Genomic DNA, 26,115 nt, shown 5'->3' on the forward strand with positions numbered 1-26,115 from the left:
AGTTAGGCTGGCTGGCCGGTGAGCCTCGGGACTCCTCCTGCCTTTGCTCCAACAGTGCATGCCACTACACTTGGCATGCAAGTTTTCCAAGGGTTCCGAGGACTGAACTCAGGTTTTCGTGCTGACGCGGCAAGCACTTTACTGACTGAGCTGTCCCCCACCCGCTTGCAATGTTAAGAAACGGACAGGGAACTGAAATGCAATAGAATAAGAAAATGAGACAAGACCCTTGAACAGCACTGGAATTCAAGTCTCTTCCGTCCCCTAAGCCGTGTGTGTCTCTAAGTTTTGCAGCATCACGCATTAGTGATGGTTCTGGTGTCTCTCTTAGAAGGCTGGAAAGGGAAGCCAGGCATGGTGGTGCGTACCAGTAATCTTAGCCCTTGGGAGGTGCAGGCAAGAGGATTGCAAGCTCAAGGCCAGCCTGGGCTACACAGAGAGTTCAGGACTGGCTGAGCTAGATAGCAAGACCTTCTCTCAAAAACAACATTCGGTATGAAAGTGCATTTCCTCTGCCAGCTGTCTTGGTTGACTGCCAGAGGGGAAACCTGGATGTACTCACCCCTTTGCAGATGGAAACGGCCTCCTTGGACAAGGATTTGGGGTAGGACACATTGTGCTCCATTATAGATTGAAACAGTTCGTCCTCATCTTCACCATCAAATGGAGGCTGTTCCAGACAAAGATGGGAAAACAGAGGGGATAACACGTTACCACGGCACTTGAAGGTCTGTGAGAAGAAACGACCGCCTTTCCCCACACACCACAGGCAGCAAGGTTAGCTCCATGGAGGCAGAGGCTGATTTGATTATCTTTAACTAGGCTACTGGTTGTGTGTTTCCCAATTTTTAACTGTCCCTTTCATTATCTTGCCCCGAGTAACCCAAAATTATCTTTAGGGAAAATGTTTTTGGAATAATGTGGTCAGTGATTTACAAATAAATTATAATTAATCCATCAATCTTGTAATTATGTGCTAAAATCTAATTATGAACAAGTCAAGTTACAGATGGTTTTATGTTTATAGGGTACAGCGAATGCTTTCTGCCTTTACTTGGGATGGAAGAAACTTCAGAACAGGGACAGAACTGGGGCCCTTCTGACTGGATAAGACAGGCAGCCTGCTTGGTGCAGGGACAGGAGATAGCTTCTGGATATGTCCTTTGTCTCTTGTAGTGGGCTAACGATCACCATCCTGAGATATGGAGGACTGATGGTACCATGAGACACCATGGCTTTGAGGTCACATGACTTTGGGACAGAATTCTAACTCTACTTCCCAGCTGGGTGCTCACTCAAGCGGCTTGCCTGCTAGACATACCATTTCCCATGATGAGATCTCTGGTACCAGCCCAGTAGGTGGTACCCAGAAAGAGTTCAAGGAAGGGTACATAGAGTTGTTATTGAGGAGGAACCTCTTGTGATGGGGATGGGGTGTAAGAGATCCCAAGAACCCGTCTGTGCCCAAGATGCTCTTTAAGCATTTCTCCATGACATCTTTGTTGGTGGGGGGAGATATTCAATCACACTGTGAACCCTGAGTTCGCATTTGCAGTAATTAAATAAAAGTAACTTTAGGTCAGGAGGCTGAGTGAGCAACTAGTTGACAGAAGGTAATCATAGAGCACCAGAGGGCATCTGGAACCACAGGTCTTTTGGAGAGCCAGCAAGAGGTTAGCTAGTCATAACCCAGCCTCTCTGAGCTAGCAGGTTTTCACTCCAGCTTCTGAATCTTGAGTCTTATTTATAAATAGAATGATAGAGATTTATTTAAAGCTATCTTTAGGGGCAGTAACAGAGCCAGTGCCTGTGGGAACAGAATCCCCGCCAGGCCGCAGCCCAAGCAGCCAGGCCGCAGCTAGAGAAGCCGACAGGGAACCGTGGAACTGAAATTGCTGTCTGAAATAGCAGGGGATTTAAGGCACAACCACCAAGCCAAGGGCTCTGTGCTGTCCTCCTCACTCCAATGGGATGTTTCCAGAAGGACTGGACCTACGGGAAATTCCTGGATATTCTCTTTGGTACAACCAACCTTGAACTTAATCCCAGCACTCGGGAGGCAGAGGCAGGCGGATCTCTGGGAGTTCGAGGCCAGCCTGGTCTACAAGAGCTAGTTCTGGGACGGGCACCAAAGCTACAGAGAAACCCTGTCTCGAAAAACAAAAACAAAAACAAAACAAAACAAAAAAGATGGCAGGGGCACCCCTGGTAGAGTAGAGAGCTTTGAAGGGGAACTGGGCATGGGGCCAGGGCAGGAGAGCCACATGCTCTGAGGGAGAGACACCAAGTCTACAAAGAGCCCTCCCTTAGGGCTGGCCTTGGAGGGATGGACTTTTGGCTGGCTGGTGCCATTTCATTTTCTTTCTCCTATTCTCTAAAAAACAAAACAAAACAAACAAACAAGCAAACAAAACACCAAAGAGCTTCCTTTCCGGTTGCAAATGCCCGGCTTTGAAGAGTTTGTGTGATTGGTGGCAGTGTGCAGGTGGGTGTGGAGAACTAAAATGAGTCTGGCTGAGGATTAGTCATGGCAAGATGGGCAGACCCCATGTGTGTAGATGAAACACGACCTCAGAGGGACCCGCAAGGCAGGTCAGTGGGGGAGTGTTTAGCTGCAGATGGCCTGTGCTGGCCTGTTGTCCAAGACACTACCTTCTTGACCCTATAACAGGCATCCTCTCAATGCCTCTCACTGACACCCACACAGCATCTCACCATCCCTGACAAGGGACCCAGAAGAGTGTCTGAGCTCTGGTCAAGGAGGTTTTCACAATTAAGATAAACAAGCTAAGTCCTGAATGGGGCTGTGAGCTGCACCCTGCCATGAGGGCAGCAAAGTCTGAGTCTGAGGTGAGCATGCTCTCTGCAGGGTAAATGGTGTCTCAGAGGTGGCCATGGCATAGGCTATGTCTCCAAATCATCAGCTGGTCACCTCCCAGTAAAGCCTTCTGGTTTTGAGTTCAGATAAGCTACATTATTTGTAGGTCTTTGACTCCTTATTCCTTTGACTCCTTAGGAAGATGGCTCAGTTGGTAAAGCGCATGGCATGAAAGCATGAGGACTTAAATCTCGACCCCAGGACACATTTTTAAAGAAGCAGAACATGGCAGTGCATGCCTATAATTTCAGAACTGGGAGGCAGAGACAGGAGAATCCCTGGATAGGCTTGCTAGCTTACTCAGTGAGCTCCGGGTTCCATGGGAGACCTGATCTCAAAAGATAAAGTGGAAAGCAAAACCTCTGGCCTCCATACATACACATACACACATGCATATACAACACTCACATACACATTCATGCAGGCAGACATGCACGCACATGTATGCACACATGTGTACATAAAACACACACCACTATTACAGATTTCAAGATAATACCAGAACACATGTATGCATGTATATGTGTATATATGTATGTATGTAGGTGAATAAATATATAAATCCAAGCTACTGAGTCCATTTAGTATTGCTTGTGTGAATATTTTTTAGGGCTGACCACTTGGGACTAGATGACCATTCAGGGTGCTCATCTCCAGGGAAGACTGATTCTCCTTCTCTCGCAGTTTTTAATCACTTATAACTTCATCTGGGGGTGGTGTCCCATGTGACTTCCCCCATGCCCAATGGCATGCCAGCTGGGACTGTCATTGTTCAGTTTTTAAGCAGCCACACTGTAGATATTTCATGGGTATAGCTTCCCTGACATATCTACACACAAATATTCTCTTATTTTATTCATGGCCTCTCAGGGCTTCTCATATTATTTTCAAATAAGATACTTAACCTGAATCCGCTGCTTTTCTGACTGCTGCAAACACATTTTTCTTGGTAGCCAGCCGTGTTCCCAGGCAGAGGTAGAGAGGCACCAAATGTCTTCAGATGGATTCATGGGTCCTTGGGTGATTTGGAATTGCTTCCAACATTGCAGGCTAATAACTAGACTAGCAGAATGCTGGTAGAATGATCTCTGTGAGTGCCAGCTCTTTTCTCCTCTGAATTACATAAGGAACAACATCCCATGTGCGGGATTGTACAGCAAAGGATGTGAGCATGTTTATGTTCTTGCTAGGATTCTTTAGCTCACCCTGGGGCCTCTTTATAGGTAATTGTGTGCTCCCAGGCTCTGGTGCTGAAGGCAGGTCAGTGGTGACAGGTTACAATTACATCTATCTTCCTTTCTAATAACACCAGCTTCTACAGTGTGGGGAAATCTGCTGCCTAGGTACGGGGTACATGACCATTTCAGACTGCTTCTCTCCCCTACTGCCCCCATGCCTATGGTTATTTTTAAATGTCTACCAATCTGGACGCAGTGTTCTGAGCTCAGTTCCCTATTAACAAGTCTCGGGTTTGTGTAAAGAAAAATTTCTGAACGTGTTGTACCCCACATCCCACTTGGAGAGCTCTGAGCTCTAATCAGACAAATGAGGTGATGGTTCCCAAACCACTTCCTAACAGGCAGTGGGCAACGGCCCTGCCATGTTGACTTGCAGATTGCTGAGGACCTGGACACACACACACACACACACAAACACACACCATTTAGGTTGAAGGTTCAATTACTGAGATGAAGACCCCAATGCTGATAAGCAGCTCTGAAAAGAAAAGAACACATTGATATGAGAGCCAGTCGCCTTGTGACAGATAGTGTGAGCACTTGGAGCTGAAATGGGCTCATTGAGGGACACAGGAGCACTATTAGTGCCCCCGTCCCAAGCAATTCTGTTTGTCAAGCCATCCAGAACCTGGATACAGATTCGGGCTATTCAGACTTAATGAGCCCACTTGGCTGCTGACAGCTGATAAGCCAAAGGCAACCAGCCACCTTTTCCGGCTCATCTTTAGCCTTCCACAGTTAAGACAAATTTAGTGCCTAACCCCTCAGACAGGCTCATAATCAATCTTCCTTCTCAGTGCCTGTATCTATCTCCGCCTATTGCTGAGTCCCTATGGCTGTGTGTTTGAATGACACCCATGGTTGAGTCACAGACACACCAGGAATTCACTTCCCTTTGCGAGGCTCTGATTGGAACCATGCCTGCCATTTGTGGGCAGCTAGGTGAGGCTATGTGGAACAAAGATTGGGGCCTCTTCCCAGCATGGCACCAGCATGGTGGACACTTTGCAGGTGTCATTTTTGAGGGCTAGTACCCTTTTCAATCCAAAGTAGAGGCTTTGAGAGATGCATGCAAGGCAGGCTAAGTGGTTCTGAGAAGCAGCATGGGGAAACAGGCCAGAAGGTGTATGGGAGCTCCCAGTGTGTTCCTGGAAGACCTGGATACAAGGCCTGTGATGGTTCATCCTGTCAACTTGGTGAGATTCAGGATCACCACGGAAACACATGCTTGGGAGGACCTGCCTTCAAGGTGGGTGTCAGCATCCCATGGGCTGAGGTCTGGGATGGAACAGAAATGAGGAAGCCGGCTAAAGAGCAACATTCGCCCCTCTCTGCTTCCTGATTGGGTGCAGCATGACCAGCTGTCCCCAGTATCTGCCACTGTGATCAAAGCAAACAGGCCCTTTCTTAAGCTGTTCCTGTCACCACAAAGTCCCAGGGAGACTTTACTTCCTGAAGAATGAGGTCTAGGAAGTCCTGGGTGTAATGGTCTGCTCTGTCCCTTTAAGAGACAAGCCATGACCACTCCCTCCCATCCTCTGAGGCAAGCTGATCTTCAGCTTCCAGCCTGAGTTCCTTTCTTTTCAGTCTCTCTCTCTCAAAGAGGCAGCTTCTGTCTCTCTCTTCTTCCCACTTCTCCTCTTCCCCCTCTCTGTTTCTATCTCTCTCTCCTCTTCCCCGTTCTCTCCTCTCCCATAACCCACTAAATAAATATCCAACCTCACTCTGCATGGTGTGCCTATCCATGTCTTTGTCTCTCGCCCACGTGGTCTTGTGGCTTGCCCATCTGTTTCTCCTCGTGGGACTGGGTGCACCATCAAGGTCTCTCACCCACCACATGGCTCCCTGCCTGGGACTCGTGGCCTGATGCAGCCATTTGGGGAAATACACCGTCCCTGCCTGGGACTGGCTGCTCTTGGGACCCACTGCCCACTGCCTGCCACCACTTTGTGGTGTGGTCTCAAGGCCTGTTGCCCACTGCAGTCACTTGGGGACCTGCAGCATTTTACTTTTACCATAACAATGGTGCTGTGACTCAGATTATTTCTGCCACTGTGCCCGTGGGGAACCTGCAGCATTTTTACTTAAACCATAACACTGGGGAGGAAGGCAGGCAAGTAGGTGGGAAGGAGGAAAAAAGGCAGGAAGGACGGAAAGAAGGAGAGGACTTTGCTGCAGGCTGCTTTGACTACTAGTCTTATGTCATCCAATCAGGAGCCAAGCTAAGGATGCTCTTGGAAAATGGATTGCCCTGGCTGGCATATGCAAATGTGACTTGAAATGAAGGTGGGTTTGTTTTCTGGGCCTGAGGGCACAACACTCAGGAGGAAGGAGAGACCTAGACTTCACTTTGTCTATGTGATGAGCAAGGCTCCCAGGTAGCAGGTAAATACAGTTAAATTTTGTTGTCAAAGTTTTCAAGAGGGGAAACTGACTTCAAGCACAGGTGACCCATGCTTCCCTGTCTATGTGCCATAGCAGTGAGTCGTTATGTCACTGTAACTAGCTGTTCTGTGTTTAAGCACTGAGTTGTTCCACCTAAGAGGAATGCTCAGAATGGGTGGCAGGGAGGACTGAATAAATAAACAAACCATTCTTTCTACGCCACTCAGATCTTAACAGGCTTGGAAACACTGACCAAATGCAGGCAGGTATTTGCATTTTTCCATAGCTAAAAAAATATATGTTTAAGTGTTTCCTAGATATGACGTAATGGCAGAGACATAAAGGGCAGGCTTCCTGTCCTAGAGTCAAAGCTTTGAGATGACAACTGTGTCCACACGGCCACCAGATCTCTCACTGCTTTACTGTGCTCCAGCCTCACACAAGGCTACAGGCTTTTTCCTCATATCTGTCCTTAACATATATTTTCCTCATCTAATTAGTCTATTGTTTCTCTCCTCTAAGCTGCGAGCTGCCTGAAGGTAAGGATTTCTGTTCATTTTGTCCTCACTATACATAGGAAGCATTCAGTGTGCAAAAAAAAATTGTGGCTGATGAATGTGCCATCTCAGAACGGTGGGCACCTTTTCCCCAGAAATGTATGTCTCTGTGTTCAGCATGGGTACTTCTGTCCATTCTTGATTATTAATGTTCTTGGCTTTAAGGTCAAGGTGCCCAAGCCTAGCTCAGAGTTCTAGGAATTTAAAAAAAAAAAATCAATGACAGAATTGTTGTGGTGGTTTGAATGAGAAGGCCCCCACAGACTCATATGTTCGAATATTTGTTTCCCAGTTGGTGGAACTGTTTGGGAAGGATTGGAAGCTGTGGCCTTGTAGGAGCAGATATGATACTGGGGAGGTCTTTTCCATTCTTGGTTGGCCCTCTCTGTCTCTTGTTTGTAGGTAATGACGTACACTCTTCAGCTATTGCTCCAGAACCATGCCTGCTCACCTGCCGCCATGCTCCCCATCATGATGGTCATGGACTCTGGAACTGCAAGCCCCAATTAAACTCTTTCTTTTATAAGTTGCCTTGGTCATGTTGTTATCACAGCAATAGAAAGGTGAGTGAGACAGGAATAAAGTCAGAGATCCCTCAAGGCTTCACCAAGCTCTCAGATAGCTCAGCATCCTAGCCCTCTTTAGAGTCAGGGAGAATCAAGCGTCTTGTGCCACTTACGCAGGGGTGACTGCTGCCACTTAGGGTTGGTTCTAGAATGTTAACTGTGACTGTCCCCTCACTCTCTCTTCATCACTGGCTGAAACAGGGTGTGTCAGTGGAAGGCTCTGAGACCCTCAACCACAGCAGAGAGACAGGACAGAGAAAGCTGTGCTTGAATTCTTGAATAACTGTGGATAGGATGCACCTTCCTTGTCTGCCACCTCTGCTGGGTGCAGAGGACCATGTGCAGAGAGTGGGGGGCAGCCACTGAGATCTGGGGGCTCTTTATTAAAGCAGTCAGGATGTTCTATAGTGGCTCAGATGTTGAAGTCATTGCAGGAGGAAGTGCCATGGGAGCCAATGCACTTGACTCTCAGATAGAGCCACATCTAAAGTGAAATCTAACTTGTCTTTTCAAAACAAGAAGTTTGGTCTTGCTGGGCATGGGTGAAAAGGATACTGCATTGCCAACAGTGAGATACAAGGGGATAGGAAGGGGCTGCCAACAAGTTTCACTAGCTTATTCCTTTATTAATAAGTCATATAACCAATGGCTGGGATGGTTTTTTATTGACCAAGTTGTAGGGAACTATAACCTAGTTCTGAGATCCTGAAAAACTCACAGTGGTCACTGCTGCATCAATCTGCAGGGTGCACAACATCGTGGCTACCATGTTGACACTCTGACATGGTAGCTACCATATCCATACTCTCTGTGGTGGCTACCATGTCCATATTCCCTATGGTGGCTACCGTGTCCATATTCCCTATGGTGGCTACCGTGTCCATACTCTCTATGGTGGCTACCGTGTCCATATTCTCTATGGTGGCTACCGTGTCCATACTCTCTGTGGTGGCTACCGTGCCCATACTCTAGTGTGATGGTTCCATGTCCATACTCTAGTGTGATGGCTCCATGTCCATACTCTAGTGTGATGGCTCCATGTCCATACTCTAGTGTGATGGCTCCATGTCCACACTCTAGGCTGTTACTCTCCATTCGGAGTTTGTATGATCAGATTATCATCTGGGTCAGGGATTTGGAGAAACACTGGCCCCACTGCGCTGCCCTCCTGCCATCACTGCCTCTGTTGAGTGGAAGCTACACCACATGCAAGAGCAGCAAACGGATGCGAACATGTAGTGAAACGTTACCTGCCCGGCCAGCATCTCGTACAGCAGCACACCGTACGCCCACCAATCCACGGATTTTCCATATGGCTGGTAAGCGATTATCTGTGAGGAAACACACACATCAGTTATGTGCTGCAGTCATTCAAAGAGCTCCTGTCAGGAGAGGTTAAGTCAAGCAGGCAGGTATGTAAACACAACTCTTGCAAACGAGGTGGTGGTAAATTCTGCCTCGATTTCAACACAGAGGGACAAGGAAAAGGACCCTTCAAGGGGGGGTACATTGAGAACTACCATTCCAGGATACAGCACCCGATCTTGTTTTGGGATTCTTCTTGTAGATTCACGTGGAGATGTCACTGACTGTGGTAGAACTACTTACCCTCGTGGAGAAAAATAGACAGGAGTTGGGTTTTAATGGTTAAAAAACACAAGAGGGAGCTGGAGAGATAGCTCAAGGATTATGAACACTTTATGCTCTTGCAGAGGACCCAGATTTGGTTACCAGAACCCACATCGGTTCCAAGGGATCTGATGTCCTCTTCTGGCCTCTGTAGGCACCTGCATGTCCATGGTGCACAAACATACAGTCAGGGCACACACATAAGATAGATAACATAGATACATAGATATATCTTTAAAAACAGCACCAAGAGAGGTCATATACTTTTGATGGGCTACATTGGTTAGTTTAGGGATAGCACATTGATGGTCAGGGCTGGAAGGAGGCCGCTTGTTTGTTCCTGTTACTTAGCCCCAAAATAATCATACAGAAACTGTATTAATTAAATCACTGCTTGGCCCATTAGCTCTAGCTTCTTATTGACTAATTCTTACATCCTAATTTAACCCATCTCCATTAATCTGTGTATTACCACGAGGTCGTGGCCTACCAGCAAAGTTTCAGTGCATCTGTCTCCGGTGGCTCCATGGCTTCTCTCTAACTTTACCTTCCTGCTCCCATGCTATAGGCCAAGCCAGTTTCTTTATTCATTAACCAATAAAAGCAACACATAGACAGAAGGACCTCCCAGACCGGGTCAGTAAGTTAATTTCTACTGATTTATCTTGGATAGTTGTCATTCTCAATAAGAATTAACTAACAAGAAAATTTACAAATAGGATCATGGCAGCCTGTTAGCCTGTGGTTAGTTACTTTATTCAACAGTAGAGCATGGGGACTGGAGAGATGGTTTGGTGGTAGAGAACACTTGTTGTTTTGGTAGATGTCCCAGACTTGATTCCCGGTACCCACAGGGTGGCTCACAAATGTCTGCTATTCCAGTTCTGGGATATCCCCCTTTTCTGTTCTCCATGGGCACCAGGCAAGTAAGGGGTACTCAGATATACATGCAGGCAAAACATTCATAACACAACATCTTAAAAACTAGTAGGTCATGAACATCTCTGCAAAAAAACCTTTGACTATTTCTGCAGGACAAATTCCTATAAATAGAACCGTTGGGTCAGAAGTAGAGCTCTGGACACACTGCCAGATGGCTTGCGCGGCAGCACAATGCACCGTGATCTGCAGCAGAAGAGTTGAATCTGTGTCCTTGAATTCTCACCAACAGCACTCACTGCCATTGTTTCCCAAAGTGCCACTGTGGTGACTGAAAGTGATATTTCAACAGTCTTTTTATTTTCATTTTATTCATATGGGAATTAGACACCTGTGTTTCTCTTCTTAGTAAGCTTCCTGATTACCCTAACGGGCAGCTCCATCCATTCATTGTTTTGGAGACTATGGGAAGTGCTAGGGATACAGTGAAGAGAGGACGCGATCCCTACCCTCACACAGAGTATGGGGATTTCTTTTTATTGATTAATGAAAGTTCTTTATATATTAGAGAATACATATATTCTCTCTCTATATATATATTATGCATCCTCTGCCTTAATTTTTATAAATACCATCATTCACCATGGTGTTTATTTAGTATACCCCTTGACGGTTAAGAATTGAGGTTTTAAGAAGAAAAGCTGTGTTATGGATGGCGAGAGGAAGTGATATTTTACTTCCTGGTTGAGGCAGTTACAGGCTCGTTTGTCTCCTGCCACACTGTGACTCTGGATCTTCACCGTCTGGGTGACTTAGATACAAGATGGAGGAGGGCTGCCTGACCCCTGCTTGCTAGCAGTGAGCAGATGTCCACAGTGGCTAGTGACTGAAACATTAGTGACTAGACTCAGTTACCTCAGTACCTCACCTTTTCTTCAAAACCTGTTTGGGCCAAATAGAGAGCAATAAAAAGTCCACTTTGCTGAACTTTAGGGGACTCCACCTGCATCTTCTCGTGTCACGTGACAGAGAGACATGGCTATTCCCATTTTATAGATGAGAAAACCGAGGCTCAGAAAGTTGACAGACTTGATAAATCCACTCCATGATTAAGAAGTTTCTGAGTGCTGGCTCATATTTTTTAAAAGGGAATCTGTGGCTTTCAAATATAACTATGCTGGACTTGATAAAATACTATCAAAGGGCATTGAGGATCAGTCTAAATGGGTCTGGAATGGTTTCAAATGGTTTAAAACACAGCGGAACAATGATGTCTTAAAGTAGCTGCATACACTGCTCTCCTCAGCATCCAAAGCCAGTCCCTATAACCTGCTACTTGCTGTCCCAGGGAGCTGAGGTTGAACCCAGCCCAGGCAGGTCTCCAACCCCCAGCCTCCTGAGTGCTGGGATATTAGCACGAGTCACCATGCATGGTAACTGTTTATTTCATATTCTTTCTGCCATGAATACCTGAGCAGTTCCATCAGCCAGACTCCCGTGTTCACACATGCTAAGTCATGTCTGATTCCAGAAGGCTGTCAGTGTGTATGGGAATCCAGTGTTTGTTCAGACCGAGCTACAACTCTGTAGGTCACAGCCACCTACAGAGGTTTTTTTTTTTTTCCTTCTCTCCACCACTTAGCCCCAGCTCACTCTTCTATATTTCTGAAGCATTAAATTCCATGGGTCCCGCTGATAACACCCCCTCCCTTCTCCAAGTTGTACAAAAGCAAACCGTCAAATGCCAGTGGCTTGTCTCCCATCCACTGCATTGCTGACCCCGCTGAGCTGCCTGGTCAGCCACCATACCAAGATCACAGTCACTCTGAGCATGACTGTGCTGTCACTTGTAATATGAAGGTGACATCTGGAAGGCAGTCCAGTACCCCCTTCTCAGAGAAGTTCATCGGCGCCACCCTTGGCTCGTACACCAGACGATCTCAGTTCTGGGGTACAGTGTCCAACCTCAGCACTAGAATTTCCTTTCTGCACTTTCCCTCAGGGATCTGCTGCTATGATAAACATCTCTAAGGAGCCAGAACCCTGGGGTGAAAGGGAAATGGTAGCTAGGGATTCTTCTTGAAGACAGGTGATCAAATCCACAGATCTGGGATGCTGTTACGTCATGCTGCCCAGGGGCCAACAGCTATGTGTTTTCTAAGTATATGAGATATGGCCAGTCTAAACTATCTCTAGGTATAAAATAGTTATAAGATTTTGATAATTTCATAAAGAAAGGAAAATCACTCCTTTGCAATTTTTTAACTTTGGGCATACTAGGTTAAATAAGATATAAAACAAAATCAATTTCATCTGCTTCTTTTGTGACCATTAAAACCCTGCGTCTAAGTACAGCTGTGATCTGTGCTTCAGTTTCATTGGGTGGTGATGGTTTTGGGCACTCAGAGTCTATCAGAGTCTACTGCTCACTTAGGTTCTCTGGCTCACACTGGCCTTGGGGGTCCAGCTCTGCGTGGAAGACGAGGTTCAGAGAGCACAGAACAACTATGAGAGTCTCTTGGGTCTGTCACCAATAGGGACAGATGCAGGTGCCTCTGGCACTTGTGGGCCAAGGGAGGCTTCCAGCCAAGCTTGGGCTGCCTGATACGCCGAGGCCCAGGGCCAAAGGCTGCCATGGCAATTTGGCTTCCTGTAATGGGGCCGCTCACAAAAGGAGGCCAGCTTGGCAAAGAGGGCGAGAGTTGGCGGGTTTCCCTGCAGCGCATGGGAGGTTGAACTTTGGCTTTGAAGACAGACCCCGATCGGGGCCACTGTCACTCCCTTTAGAGCCCTCTGTCACTGTGATCACTGTGATTATACGCATACGAGCCAAATGCTGGGGGACTGTCAGGACATTACAAATGGCTGCCTGTCTTGTGAGAGTGAGGTATGAATGGCTTCCTTCCAGAATGGGCACGGGACCAGGGCATGAAAGGACCAGGGAGGAGGCTTCTCATTTCCCATTAGGCCAATGGGCCCAGTAAGGGCTGCCGGAAGGCCATCGCTTGCAGGCCACCCAGCCTTCTCCCCTCCGCCAAGGCTACTGACTTAAAGGCACCCAGAGTAGTTGACACTCTAGATGATGTCTGACTTGTGACAGGTCAGAGATGGGAGAGCTTGGGAACACTGTGGGGCAATACTGGAAGAATCAACATCAGCACCACAGGCTAGGGTCTTTATCTGTTAATTCATCTGGACCTTCTGAGGCCCATTTCAATGAAAAGGAACTGAGGCAGATAGAGGTTGTGTAGCTTGCTCAGGTTTCGACAGCTTATGCCAGGGACCTGCAATACGTGCCACCCACAGTGCGTGGCATCAGAAGTAAGAAATGGCCCCTAGGCCTGTGAGTGAAAGGTGTTCAGGGCAATAAAGTCAACCTGGCTCAAGGGAGAAGAGAAGAAACACTCCCTCATGAGAGGCAGTCCTCAAAGCACACATGGAACACTCTGAAATATGACGATTGCCACCTGGATATTCAATTAACATTAACCCTTTCAACTCAGTCCCTCAACAAATGCTAGCTAACTATGTGTCAGACACTACTTAGAGCATGGGACACAGAAGTGACTGTAAATACACACACACATGTACACACACACACACACTCCACTTCCAAGCAATTGGATGAGTTCCAGTTACAATGATACCTCCCACTCCCTCTTTGCCTACCTGTCACTATTGATGGCTGACATATCTTGTCTTTGGGGGGAGCATTCTGCTAGACATCAGGTATAATGGCTCTAACTGGGGAGACAGATGTGAAATGAATACTTGGAAAGGTAATATCTACAATCACAGATAGTAGAACATTATATGAGGAATATCTGTAATATTTGAAATCTCCAGGAGAAGAATTATATGAGAACAATAGATATGCCCAGTTGGAGGACTGGGTAGAAAAAAATGATGCTTCTGCCTGTGACTGAGGAGAACAGGAAGTGTCTACGTCTATTTGGACGGAAATCATCTTCCCACCCAAGGGAGGGACACTTGCTATGATAGCATGAGGACCCGAGTTTTACCCCCAGCCCCCGCACGAAAACCTGAGTATGGCCTTGTAATGTACCCATACTCCTAGTGCTGTGGGAGGCAGAGGCAGGAGGATTGCTAGAAATTGCTAGTCACCAGCCTAGCTCCAGGTTCGGTGATGGATCCTGCCAAAGGTATAAATCCGAGAGTTGGGGAACAAGGTACCAGGTGTCCTCCTCTGACCTCTGTACGCATGCTCACAGGCGGGCACACCACTGAGTTCTGAGTTGTTTAGACTAAGTAGAAGAGAAGCAACTGACAAGCAGCAGACGTGGGCTGAGGGGCTGCTTCTTCTGAGTCAGGACGAGCTCATTCAAGTCAGACTCAGTGCTGGAAGCTGTACTTTGGGGAAGGAATTATGATGGTTCCCCTTTTTACAGATGTCATGCTAAATTCATAAAAGAACAAGGTTATAGCAGGGCCTAGCCAATGGGGAGGAATACAAAAGCCTGAAGTTGAACAGAAGGCTGTCTTCAGTGGCGGCTATTAAGATTGCACGGGGCTACACAGGGCAGAAACCAATGAGTCTGGAATCAAATGCTGCCATGATCCTTCTGGCCTCTCTACAGGAGGCGCCTCCATGGATGGGGCGGTGCCTGCCTTTGGGATTCATAGCCCAGTATTTACCTGTAGCCCAGGGACTCACCCCCCTTTGAAGCCCAGGGAACCACCCAGACCCACACTTCAGAACACAGTAACTGCTTACCTAGGACAGGCTCAAAAGGAGGGTTACGAGTGAGGTTTGTGTCTATATGAGCTGTTTAGCTGGAACAAAGATTTCCCAGGGCTGGGAGCTCTCATGTCCAGCAGTTCTTTGGAGATGTGTTTGGGAAGAGCAGGAAGGAAGGTATACCAAGACGGGGCTGCTGATGGGCCAGGTCCCTCTGGCTATCGGTGAGCCTCGGGTAGGCCTTCCCTTTTTCTGCATGAACCAGGGGAAGCACAACCAGCCTCAGAGAACTGGTGCATGGAGGCAGGAATGAAACGAGGCACAGGTGTGAGCTGCAGGACCACACTAGGAGATGAGTGAATGTCGGTTATAGCTCTTGAGACACCCACTTCCTCCCCACCATTGCTGAGGTGATTTCATAGAGGAAGAGGGAAAATACAGCTCAGAAATCCCTGGCCTATTTTCACAGGATTTAAATAAATCTCCAAATGAAGAGCCAATTACTGTAGGCCCCTGAGTACCCAGGGGAACAACAGAATGGCCTCTGGGCTGGAAATGAGCTCTGCCCATGAGAGCAGCTCATGGGCTTACGTGGGGGTGTGATGGGTGCTCGGTGTGATCTGAGGCGGAAGCTGCAACTCTCTTCTCAGGACAATGAGTACTGCAGGGGATAGCTGCCCAGCCCTGGGCGCAAAGTCTAGGCCGACCTTACATGAGGCAAATATCATCTCCTTATGTGCAAAACAGAACTGATGGCGGGATCAAATGGCAAAAGGTATGCGCTCCCTGCTCTAGGATGTAGTAGGTATTCACCAAGGGGCAGTGAAGCTACTAGGACCCGGTTTTTTCTGAAGGCCACTGGGAGGGGATCATGAGGAGAAGAGGCACACTGTCTTCTAGGGCACAGTAGCACAGACGGTACCCAAGGCTGCAGAGAGCGAGGCTGAGTGGATGGGATCAGAGGCCAGGGAATTAGGAGATGAGGGGCTGCAGGCAGGCAATAAAACACATGAGGTCATGTGGCCCACATAATTCACAGCTGTTCTGGGGAGAACCACACAGTCTAAGGAAGATGCCAAAGGAGAGCCTGATTTGGGTGGGCTCCTTTAAGTGTTTCTCTGAGGGAAAGCAGATGCATCTTCTTCCCAGTGCCTAAGTCTCTGGACCATGACCCCACAGAGAGAGAAGCTGGCCTCTGATGGAAAGAAAGCTTTGCTGGCTTTATCGTTTTCTTTCTTTAATCAAGTGCTTTTTTTCTTAAGGCCAGGCATGGGGCCCACAGCAGTCGGAGGAGGCTTGCTGGGGCTGCTGCTTGCTTCACCTCTCTCTCCGTTAGCTGAGTGCCAATTTACTGCCTGACTGCTCGGCTGCATAGACCGTGAGAGCTGTTTTCTCGCTGTGGTTTTTAATTTTTTTCTTTTAATTGTCTCTACCTCCTCACGGCCTTTCCTGGGGGGAGGTTACAAGGGTGGGAGGGGTGGACCTGGGAGGACCAGGAAGTGAGTGTGATTGGCATGCATTATGTGAAATTTTCAAATAATCAATAAAAATATTATACTAAAAGTATATTTGTTATTCATTGCTTCCCCCAGGTGTATGTGTGTGTGTGTGCATGCATGCACTAACCTGTGTGTGCATGTGCCTATGGAGGTCAGAGGTCAACTGGTTCTCAGTCTCTCTCCATGTTAGTGAGTCCGGCTCTAGAGCTCAGATATATAGATAGACTAGCTGGTCTGAAGGCCTCTAGGATCCCCGTCCCTGTCCCTACACCACTAGAGCCATAGAGGTGTGCTATTGTGGTTGCTTTTCCATAGGTGCTGGGTCTGAACTAAGGTCTGGATGACTGAGCAAGCAGCTCTTTACCCACTCTCATCTCCCCAGCCCCCAAATGCTCACTTTCAATTGCCCTTCTCCCATGACTCTAGAGATGATGTAACACATGGGAAAAAAAACTGTCTGAGCTCTGGGGTCAGGAGGTTTAGGGTCGACATTCAGGTTTAACTTTGCCCACATACAGGTGTGTGATCCCGGGGAGGTCACAGAACCTCAACACGCTGATCAAGATGTGCTCAGGGGACTTGGGACAGAGCCAACATAGCATGGGAGAGGTGCTCTGCCCACATACCCTGTGCGAGCAAGGCTTGAGAATGTCCCATGGGTGACACACTATAAACGGGTTTCTCTCCCATTGCAGCAAGGGTACACAGAAGGACAATGGCTCATCACTTCCTTCATGGAAGGAGAGAAGACGATGCCGGTGGGGCCGGCATTTTAAAATGCCTTCCTCCCAAACAAGTCATCAAGATTGATAGGAAAGAAACCAATGGGAGAGGATGATGGCAGCGCCCTCCGAGTGTGTGTGGCTCCAAATAATGAAACAATGTTTGAGAGAAATTGGCCCAGGATCTCCAAGCATCATAGAGGGCGGGCGATGTGTAGATGACATCGGAGGATGGAGACTAAAGACTCAGGAGATAAGACTCTGTGGTCCTGGGTAGCCTCTGAGCTTTGGACTTTCCTCAGCTTTCTGAATTACATCCTTCTCGAGAGCCCCTCTCTTTCTCAGTGAATGGTCACTAACTACATCTATCAACATACATGTGCCACAGTCTGATACTTTGTTCCATGACACAAGAACCTGGATATCTCAGTGGGTGCCCCTGGACTCTGAGCCATGCCTCTCAGGCTGGTACTTGAGAGTCTGCAGAGAGATGCGTGACTTGTGATTAGTCTTCTCAAGGACTCTTGGGAAGCCAGAGAATCCTTGGGATGTCTGAGTGTACTGAGCATGCACCCTTCTGTGGCTTTTCATCTTCACTCTCAAGTCGTATCTGTGAGTGACATTTTTCCCTTGACCCATCTTTACCCATTATGGAGATGCTACAGTATGAATTGATTTCAAGGTTTTTGAACAAACAGCCATGAATATTTCAATCTTTGCTTTGCCTATTAGGGAAAATGCCATCTAAGATAATTAATTTTTGTTTCTGCCTGACAGGAAGATTTACACAGATGATGGAATTAGTTTAACCTTGGAGAAAATTCTGAAACCTTCAACTTATTTGGTTTTTCCCAAAACACTAAATATTCTTGGGGCCATGTCTGTCAGATGTGTGGAGGCTCGGAGAACTGGTGAGACAACAGACTTTCTCAGGCTGCATTGCTTATGTTTTCAGTGAGAGGCAACTGGGCAGCGAGAGAAAGCTGGACATAGCTTGTGGCTCCTAGGGTGTCTCCTCTCTTGAGTTGCCAGCACTGAAGGGCGGGGTGCCATGGAGCTATCATGCTTTCAGAGTGAGTTTCTAGAATGTGAGTCAGTGCTGGGCATGCCTGTAATCACAGCATGGGGTGGGGGAGGGGGTAAGGAAGCCAGTGCTGGACATGGTGGGTCATGCCTCTAATCACACAGGAGGTGGTGGTGCGGTGGTGGTTGGAGGTTGGGGGTTGTGTTTGAGGTGCCTAGTGCATGACACACACACAGTGCTTGCTACTTCTATTGCTCATCAGAGAACCGGACATTGGAGACTTCGGAAACCAGGGCACCCCCAGCACGTGCACATTATTCTCTATGCGTGAAGAGTCCCCAGATTCCCAAAGTCTGCTGAGAATGTGCTAAAGTCACAGGTGCTGATGTGGGGAGAGGAGGGTCACAGGTGCTGATGTGAGGAGAGGAGGGTCACAGGTGCTGTCGTGGGAGAGGAGAGTCACAGGTGCTGTGTGGGAGAAGAGAGTCACAGGTGCTGGTGTGGGAGAGGAGGGTCACAGGTGCTGTGTGGGAGAGGAGGGTCACAGGTGCTGATGGGGAGAGGAGGGTCACAGGTGCTGATGGGGAGAGAAGAGTCACAGGTGCTGTCATGGGAGAGGAGAGTCACAGGTGCTGATGGGGAGAGGAGGGTCACAGGTGCTGATGGGGAGAGGAGGGTCATAGGTGCTGATGGGGAGAGGAGGGTCACAGGTGCTGTCGTGGGAAGAGGAGGGTCACAGGTGCTGTGTGGGAGAGGAGAGTCACAGGTGCTGATGGGGAAAGGAGGGTCACAGGTGCTGTGTGGGAGAGGAGAGTCACAGGTGCTGATGTGGGGAGAGGAGGGTTGGAGTCAGAAAAGTCACAGCAATCAGAAGATGCAGTTGCTGCGTAGAATGTAGAAGAAAACACTATGAGCCAAGACATAGAAGACGCTTCTTCAAGCTAAGGCATACAGCTTGTAGAAGTGGGAAAAGTTGAATGATCTACCCTAATATGGCCCCTACTATATATACAAACCATGGAACCAACCATGCTGTTTAACCCCATCAACTGCATTGTCCTAGATTAAAGTCCTAACACCATGTAGTCAGAGTCCTCATCACTCTGAGGATGCTAAGAAGCCACGATGGTGATGACCCTTCTCACTCAACATTTATAGTGAGAACAGAGATACAAGTAAGTCCCCTCAACTACAGAAAGATTGATATTGAACCTGGAACATTAGAATTTTGCATTAAAATTCTGTATGTATCTATGTGTGAACAGCAAAAAAAAGTCACTCAGATGGACAAATCTTAACTATATAGAGAATTTCATCTACGAGTGCCATCCCTGATGAGAAGAGATAGCTGAGCGTTGCAAAGATGAGAAGCCGTGGGCTTGATCAGCAGAGGCTGGTGTTAATGGAGAGGAAGTTCAAAGCCACCTTCATCCCTAGACATGCTGTTGCCACCCTTTGCCATCAAGCACCCTGGCATCTGGTGGGATCTTACCCAGAGTCTTCTCTGTATCTGTCAGTCAGCAGGCGGCTTCAGAACGCACCCTGCAGTCAAAGGCTGTAATACTTACTGCACCATCTCTTTATTACACATATTTGGCAAGTGTGATTATATAAGTTCAGAGTGTGGCAGGAGGTAATAATGAGTAAGCCCCCAAGAAGGAGGCCCTAATCAGTTAAATACCAACATCACATCACCCTTGGCCATGTCATTCAAAGTTTGAATTTCAGCAGCCAGCTAGATGGCTCTTGCTGTCAAAACTGATGACCCAAGTTCTATCCTTGGGCCCCACATGGTGGAAGGAGAGAACAGACTCCTTTTCCCCTGACCTCTATATGGGTGCCACGGTGCATGTGCAAACACAGGTAAATGTAATTTAAAAACTGAATTGATAATGAAAGTGTGTTGTAGACCACACCACAAACCAAAGCTCAGCTTCCCTGAGGAGCAATGCTCCCGCCAGGGCAACAGCATATGGCAGTGTGAGGGTTCGCTGGGGACACTCTCACGGCACTTGCTATCACTAACTTGCTTGAAGAAAGTGGGGAGGGCACAGAGATTAAGAAATTGACCTGAGTCCCCACAGTCTATAGATAGCAGCCATGCTTAAAGCTCACATTGGTCTGGCTTCTGAGCTTTTCTTTCTTACCTTCCTTGTATCTGAGATAAACTCATGGGCACTAGGTTGAACAGATGTGGGTTATGCCAACAGTGACTCTGTGGGGAGCTGAGGCTAGACCACCAGGAGCCCAAATTCCCACCACGCTGGAGACTGTGTGTGGACAGAACATAGTCACACGGTGACCCAGGGCTGCGACCAACTCTCGTTAGCTTATAGGAAGTTTCACAGCCTAGGGAAGAGATTTTTTTCAGATGCACAATACATTGGCAACTATTGTACACACAAACCATAGAACCAACTATGTTTTTAACCATGCCAACTGCATCTTCCTGCATTAGAATTGTAACCCCATGTAGTAAGAGTCCTCGTCACTCCAGGGTACTAAGAACCACCATGGTTCTCACTATCCACTTATAGGCAAATGGCAAACACAAGCAAATTCCCCCCAATTCCAGTGTCTCTGAAATCATTATGACCACAGGCACGTATGATAAACAGTTTATCATGCAACTGTCTCAGAGGGACACAGAACAAAAGCAGAAGTTCCATGAAATAGGACATAGCTTTGCCACTTGAGACAGGCACACCTATTTCTTTTCCCTATTTGAATATTGTGTCTACCTTAGTTTACTCTGTGGTCACAACCCACACACGACCTTGCATTTTCTGAAGGGCAGGCGTTTGTAGACTGAAAACAACTGGGGACCCTTACCTCTGGGGCAATGTAGTCGGGAGTCCCGCAGAAGGTCCTAGTCGTGACTCCATCCATCATATGCTCCTTGCACATCCCAAAATCAGCAATTTTGATATGTCCTTCTGAATCCAGCATGACGTTGTCCAGCTTCAGATCCCTGCAGGGGAGCAGGTGAATGTCAGGGCCTTCCCACAATGCGACCTAATTCGCTTGCAGCTGGTGACATAGAAGGACGTTTGCCTAGCTGCCGTCTCAGTGGCTCTCAGGTGGTAAGACCCTGGAGACCAGACACCACTGTGTCTTTCTTTTTCCAGAGCCTGGGATATGGTAGATATTTAAATGCCAAGGAAATGATAAATGGTTGAATTATTGATTCCCAGTGATGTCTGTGGCTACAAACCCAGGGATTCCAAATGATCAGGTTTGGGGAGATTCCAGGCATTTGATCTATTGATATCTGACACAGAAGTGGGGACACAAAAACACAACTAGGTACCCCGAGTGAAAGGTTTAGAACAACCTTCCATGTAGCTCTGTCTTCCATGTACCCTCTAATCTGCCTGAGCCGATGTCTTCTTTTTTATTTTAAAGATTTATTTATTATGTATACAGTGTTCTTCCTGCATTGCAGATGGTTGTGAGCCACCACGTAGTTTCTGGGAATTGAACTCAGAACCTTGGAAGAGCAGGCAATGCTCTTAACCATCTCTCCAGCCCCGCCAATGTCTTCTTAATTATTCATGATATTTTCTTTTTTTGGTGCCACATTTTCACCACAACCCCAAAGCATTTAATTCAGCACTCCCCGCTTCCCTCTCTCCCCGGCTCCCCATGTTCTTCCCCTGCTGAGTGCCTAGGATAGCAGTCTAGTTTCTGCTGCTCCCTGTCCTCCATTCAAATAAAAGGCAGAGGAAGGCGCTGCCAACAGAGCGGGAAAACGTGACAAGCAGAAAGGAGACATGCGACAGCTCTGAGTCTAGAAATCAAAACGTGGCTCTGGCTTGCCCGAGGCTGCAAGCCTGAAGTCCCCATAGCACCCATGGCAGAATCAGTCCCCTGCCCACGGAGGCCCCCCAAACCTCTCAACCGCTCCGCTGCGAGAAGAGCTCCAAGACACACCTGTAAATGATCCCTTTTTTGTGCAGAAAGAACAGGCCAATGGAGATCTCTGCTGCATAGAATCTGTAAAAGAAAGTGTGCTTCAGACATCTGGCTTCTGGGGCTTTCTGGATACTTCTTTGACTCAAGTTCAGGCGAGAGAGAGAGAGAGAGAGAGAGAGAGAGAGAGAGAGAGCGCCTAGAGCTCTCTGAGATCACCTGCACGAGAGCTTTCCACAGCTGGCTCTGCCTGTCTCTCCATCACTCCAGTGTGACAGACTTATTTTTCTTGTCCGCCGAAAGCACGCGGCTCTTTTACTCCCTACACAACCATTCTAGTGTAACAGCTTAAGGAGTGAATACTTGTGAGACTCTCCCATGTCAGGGGTGTGGCTGAGTGGGATGCGACCACGCTCAGAGGACAGAGCCTAGTGCTGCAGCGTAAGCTCCGGCCTCTGGCTGCTTTGTTCCTCCTTTATCCACCCGCCGAAGGGCCGTGTGGAATAAATGGGGTACACGCCATGATTCATGCCTAAGTTTGCCCTTTTAAATCATTCATAATACAAACAGTCATTACCATCACTTCAAAATCATTAATAGGTTAATAATATCTGGAGCTCAGATTAAATGCAGAACAATGTTTTAAAATCTGCATAGCACTGGGGAGCCTTGGAAATCCACGGAGCCACGAGTCCATGCTTGGATAAATATGCCCTGGAGGCTTAAAATGAACACAATAGCCATGGAGTGGAGAAAAGCAGGAGGGGCCGCCTCTGGGGGCTGGCAGGGGAGGCCAGGATGGGGTAGGGGAGAGAGGAGAGCTAGGATCATAGGTAATGTTGGTATTATTTTTTCATGTTTCCTATATTTTTAACTTTTCTGCAGCGCAAGCAGGATGGAAGGGTATCAGACAAGGTGCTCTTCAGTCACTTGGTGACATAAGGTAGCCATCCTGCTGCCTCTCTGTCCTGGCTCTGGGCTTTTGAGCTTTATTTTACAATGCGAGCATCTTAATGCTCTGTGATGTACAATGAGGGGATACCGGCAGGTGTAAAAATGCATTTGCTTCTTAGGAGAAATAAAAGCAGAAAAAGCCCCCTTGATATTTTTTAAAGCTTGTGATTAAAGGGCTCCCTGTCCGCCTCCAGTTAATCTGTCTAGAGCAGATTACTCTGCCCAGGCCCAGATTCCTCTGACTGCGCTTCAGACCACACATCACCCCTACCCTGTTCCCATTGGCTGACTAGTGGGTCAGGCCCATCGCACCTCTGCGTCTAGGTATGGAAACCAGCTTTCTGCTCAGTTTGCAGTCACAGATTCCCTGGATGTCAGAGATCGGTGTCCCCTCCCCGACCCTGTGGATGACTCCTCCATGTCCACTCGGGACCCACTTCTCTGCCCCTGCATTCCCACAGTGTGATCAGTCTCTTAGGATCCTTCCGCCCTGACAGCTGTCCTCACCCTGACCTGAGGACTTCATTTAAAGAGGTTTCCTTCTCTCACCCAGGGCACCAACTTTTGCTCTTCCTCTTCCAGAGTGTTCCTCAAAGAAAAAGGCCCAATTCCAGCTCAGATTCATCCCTGCAAGGTTCCCACAGGCCCCCTTGCACCAGCTCCACCATCTTTTCCTTCTTTCCTCAGTCACTGGGCTCTGTGAGACCTTCTCTCTGCCATCTTCCCCAGCTGCCTGTCAGTAGGCTCAGCACCCATCCACCTAACCCCTCTCTATCTTATATCACCTGAGCTGCAGTCCACTCCCTGGACCTGGCTCCCCATCTCTTCTTATCCCTTCCTTGGAAGGCTCCCCTCACCTCTGGGTTGGGTATTCCCCAGTTATGTGCTGCTCCCACTCTCCAGTTTTGGGGTATTGGTGGAACCCTCTGTATTCTTGTACTCCAATTCTAGGGTATTGGTGGTACCCTCTGTATACTTGTACAGTTTCAGTAATGTGTTAAAATTGTTGGACGGCTTTTCCAAATGCCACGGGAGTGTGTGGGCTCCCCAAAGGCTTGGACTCACATTCCTTTACACTCTTGCTGGGTGCATACATAGTGAGTGTGGATCTACTCAATGAATGGTGAAGCAGTCCATCTATAGGGGTGTTAGTAGGTGATGGGGACACCAGCATGTCCAATTTGCTGAGAATAGAATCAACTGGTCCTTAGAAATATCTATTACATATGAGTCCTATCTGTGTGTCTACTACTCTGGGAAGTTTCCGCAGTCAGATCCAAGTACAGTCAGTCACCCTTGGGCATTTTATCCAGAAGGAGTTGGGAGTATTAGGCTGTCTGAATTTCAGGACTCAAAACAAAAGAAAACAACAAAAACCAACCCACAATATTAATAAAAATAAAAAATACTCACACTGCTTGTGGCTCCTTAAATTTCCCTACTTGCTGAATGTGGTACATGAGGTCCCCACCGTTGACATATTCCATGACGAAGTATAGCCGGTCCTGTAGACCAAGGTTCACACGTGAGTAGGGCTCCCCTGGGCAGACCTGATCTGCTTTGCTTTCTCATTAGCAAATTCGGGACGACACTGACAGATCTGCTCTGTTGTGGGCTCTTCACAATCTTTTCTGGGTATGGCATGGGGGCCTTGGGAAGGGTGATCACCTGTAGGTGATGGCTGTCTGATTACATGCCCGCTTCCTGGTTTCATATGTGCCTTTTTACGGTAAGGGCTTCAAACATTCGTCCCAGTCCTCCCTCATACAGATAGCATAGCTCCAAGCCAGTGGTGGTGTGAAGCCGCCACACGGGCCCATCATTTCATAACCTGCATTCTCGATGGTGCACAGCTGTAAAATCTGGTTTGCGACATCCGTGCTAATGCAGTAACACGCTTAAATGGATGTGTCTGAAAATATATCTCATGGGTTAACTTGTAAATTACAGAAACTTAATGATATTTGGTGGGGGGGGGAAGGGAGCACCATAAATGGAAATTTTAATCAATGTTCTTTTGCCTCCATAATGTGTTCAAATATTGCCTCTTTATAAAAATTTTCTCTGTCACTGGTATGCTAAGTGCTGGCCCCACAGAGGGCATATATCACTGAGCAAGTAAGTCTGCATATTTATGAGGACATTATGCTGGGACAGATACGAAAGACCAGGGGATTTAATGAAGAAGTAACTAACAGCACAACAGAGCACGGTAAAAGCTGACCTCCGCTCGATTCTAGAAAACACCCTATTTTGTCAGCGGCTACTAAATATTAAACTGCAGTTTGGGGAGGGAGAGAGGATGGAGCTGGTGCTAACAGCTGGAAGTGGCTTCAGGAGCTCCACTCTCTGGCTTTGACGCCATCTTTGCTTTGCAACTTTCCAGGGCTGCACTAGCAGCATAGGGTCAGGGAATGGGGTTGGGATTCTCTTCTTCCTCCTGCCTTGCCACCAGGTCTCTCTGGCACTCCAGGAGGTTTGGAGCAGCTGATAGCAGGGGTGGGGAGATGGGGGGGTGCGGCAGGAGCTGACCAAGTGACCAGTGCGAGGCTGACACCCAGTGGCCAGTGCTGGCTCTGCAGCCTCAGAACAAGTCGTGCCCAAAGGGACGCCCCGTTTGGAGGCTTTGACCGTCCAAAGCCATTTAGGTGTCTCCCAAGATTTTAAAAGAGGGGACATAATCACGCATCAATTCCTGGCCACAGGGGACTTACAAATGAGGTGATGGACAATGACAGCTGTTGGAGGAGTGAGACCACACAACTGCACCTCATTTAAAAGGGGGGCTTGGAGGTGGAAAACACCTGCCTGCCCTGTCACGTTGTGGTGTATTATTATTGTTATTATTATTATTATTATTATTTTATTATTATTGAGACAGAGTTTCTCTGTGTAGCCCTGGCTGTCCTGGAACTCACTCTGTAGATAAGGCTGTCCTCGAACTCACAGAGATCCACCTGCCTCTACCTCCCAAGTGCTGGGATTAAAGGTGTACAGCACTACCCTGCTCATTGTGGCGTATCTTAATGTGTGCTTCTTTGGTGACTGGAATCCACAGTGCCTTGATAATACAAACATTTTTTTTTCTTTTTCATTTTACTCTGTGACAATGGTTACAGAGTTACTGGGGTCTTTTATAAGGGACTTTCTCCTGTAAAGGGTCAGAGAGAAGA

The 26,115-nt window shown here is 47.7% G+C and overlaps 1 protein-coding gene across 1 annotated transcript in view; it reads right to left on the minus strand.

Moving 5' to 3' along the window:
• The window catches only part of Prkca (protein kinase C alpha), a 396,507-nt gene that overhangs the window by 19,982 nt on the left and 350,410 nt on the right, over positions 1 to 26,115 (minus strand). Inside the window, exons 11-15 of the mRNA XM_057773855.1 lie at positions 24,356 to 24,447; positions 22,010 to 22,072; positions 20,909 to 21,047; positions 8,875 to 8,955; positions 563 to 670 (exon numbers count right to left, since the gene is read on the minus strand). Coding sequence (XP_057629838.1) covers positions 563 to 670; positions 8,875 to 8,955; positions 20,909 to 21,047; positions 22,010 to 22,072; positions 24,356 to 24,447 — 483 coding nt within the window. The remainder of the gene's footprint in view (positions 1 to 562; positions 671 to 8,874; positions 8,956 to 20,908; positions 21,048 to 22,009; positions 22,073 to 24,355; positions 24,448 to 26,115) is intronic.

Source organism: Chionomys nivalis, chromosome 7, assembly GCF_950005125.1.
Source record: "Chionomys nivalis chromosome 7, mChiNiv1.1, whole genome shotgun sequence".
Taxonomy (NCBI): Eukaryota; Metazoa; Chordata; class Mammalia; order Rodentia; family Cricetidae; genus Chionomys; species Chionomys nivalis.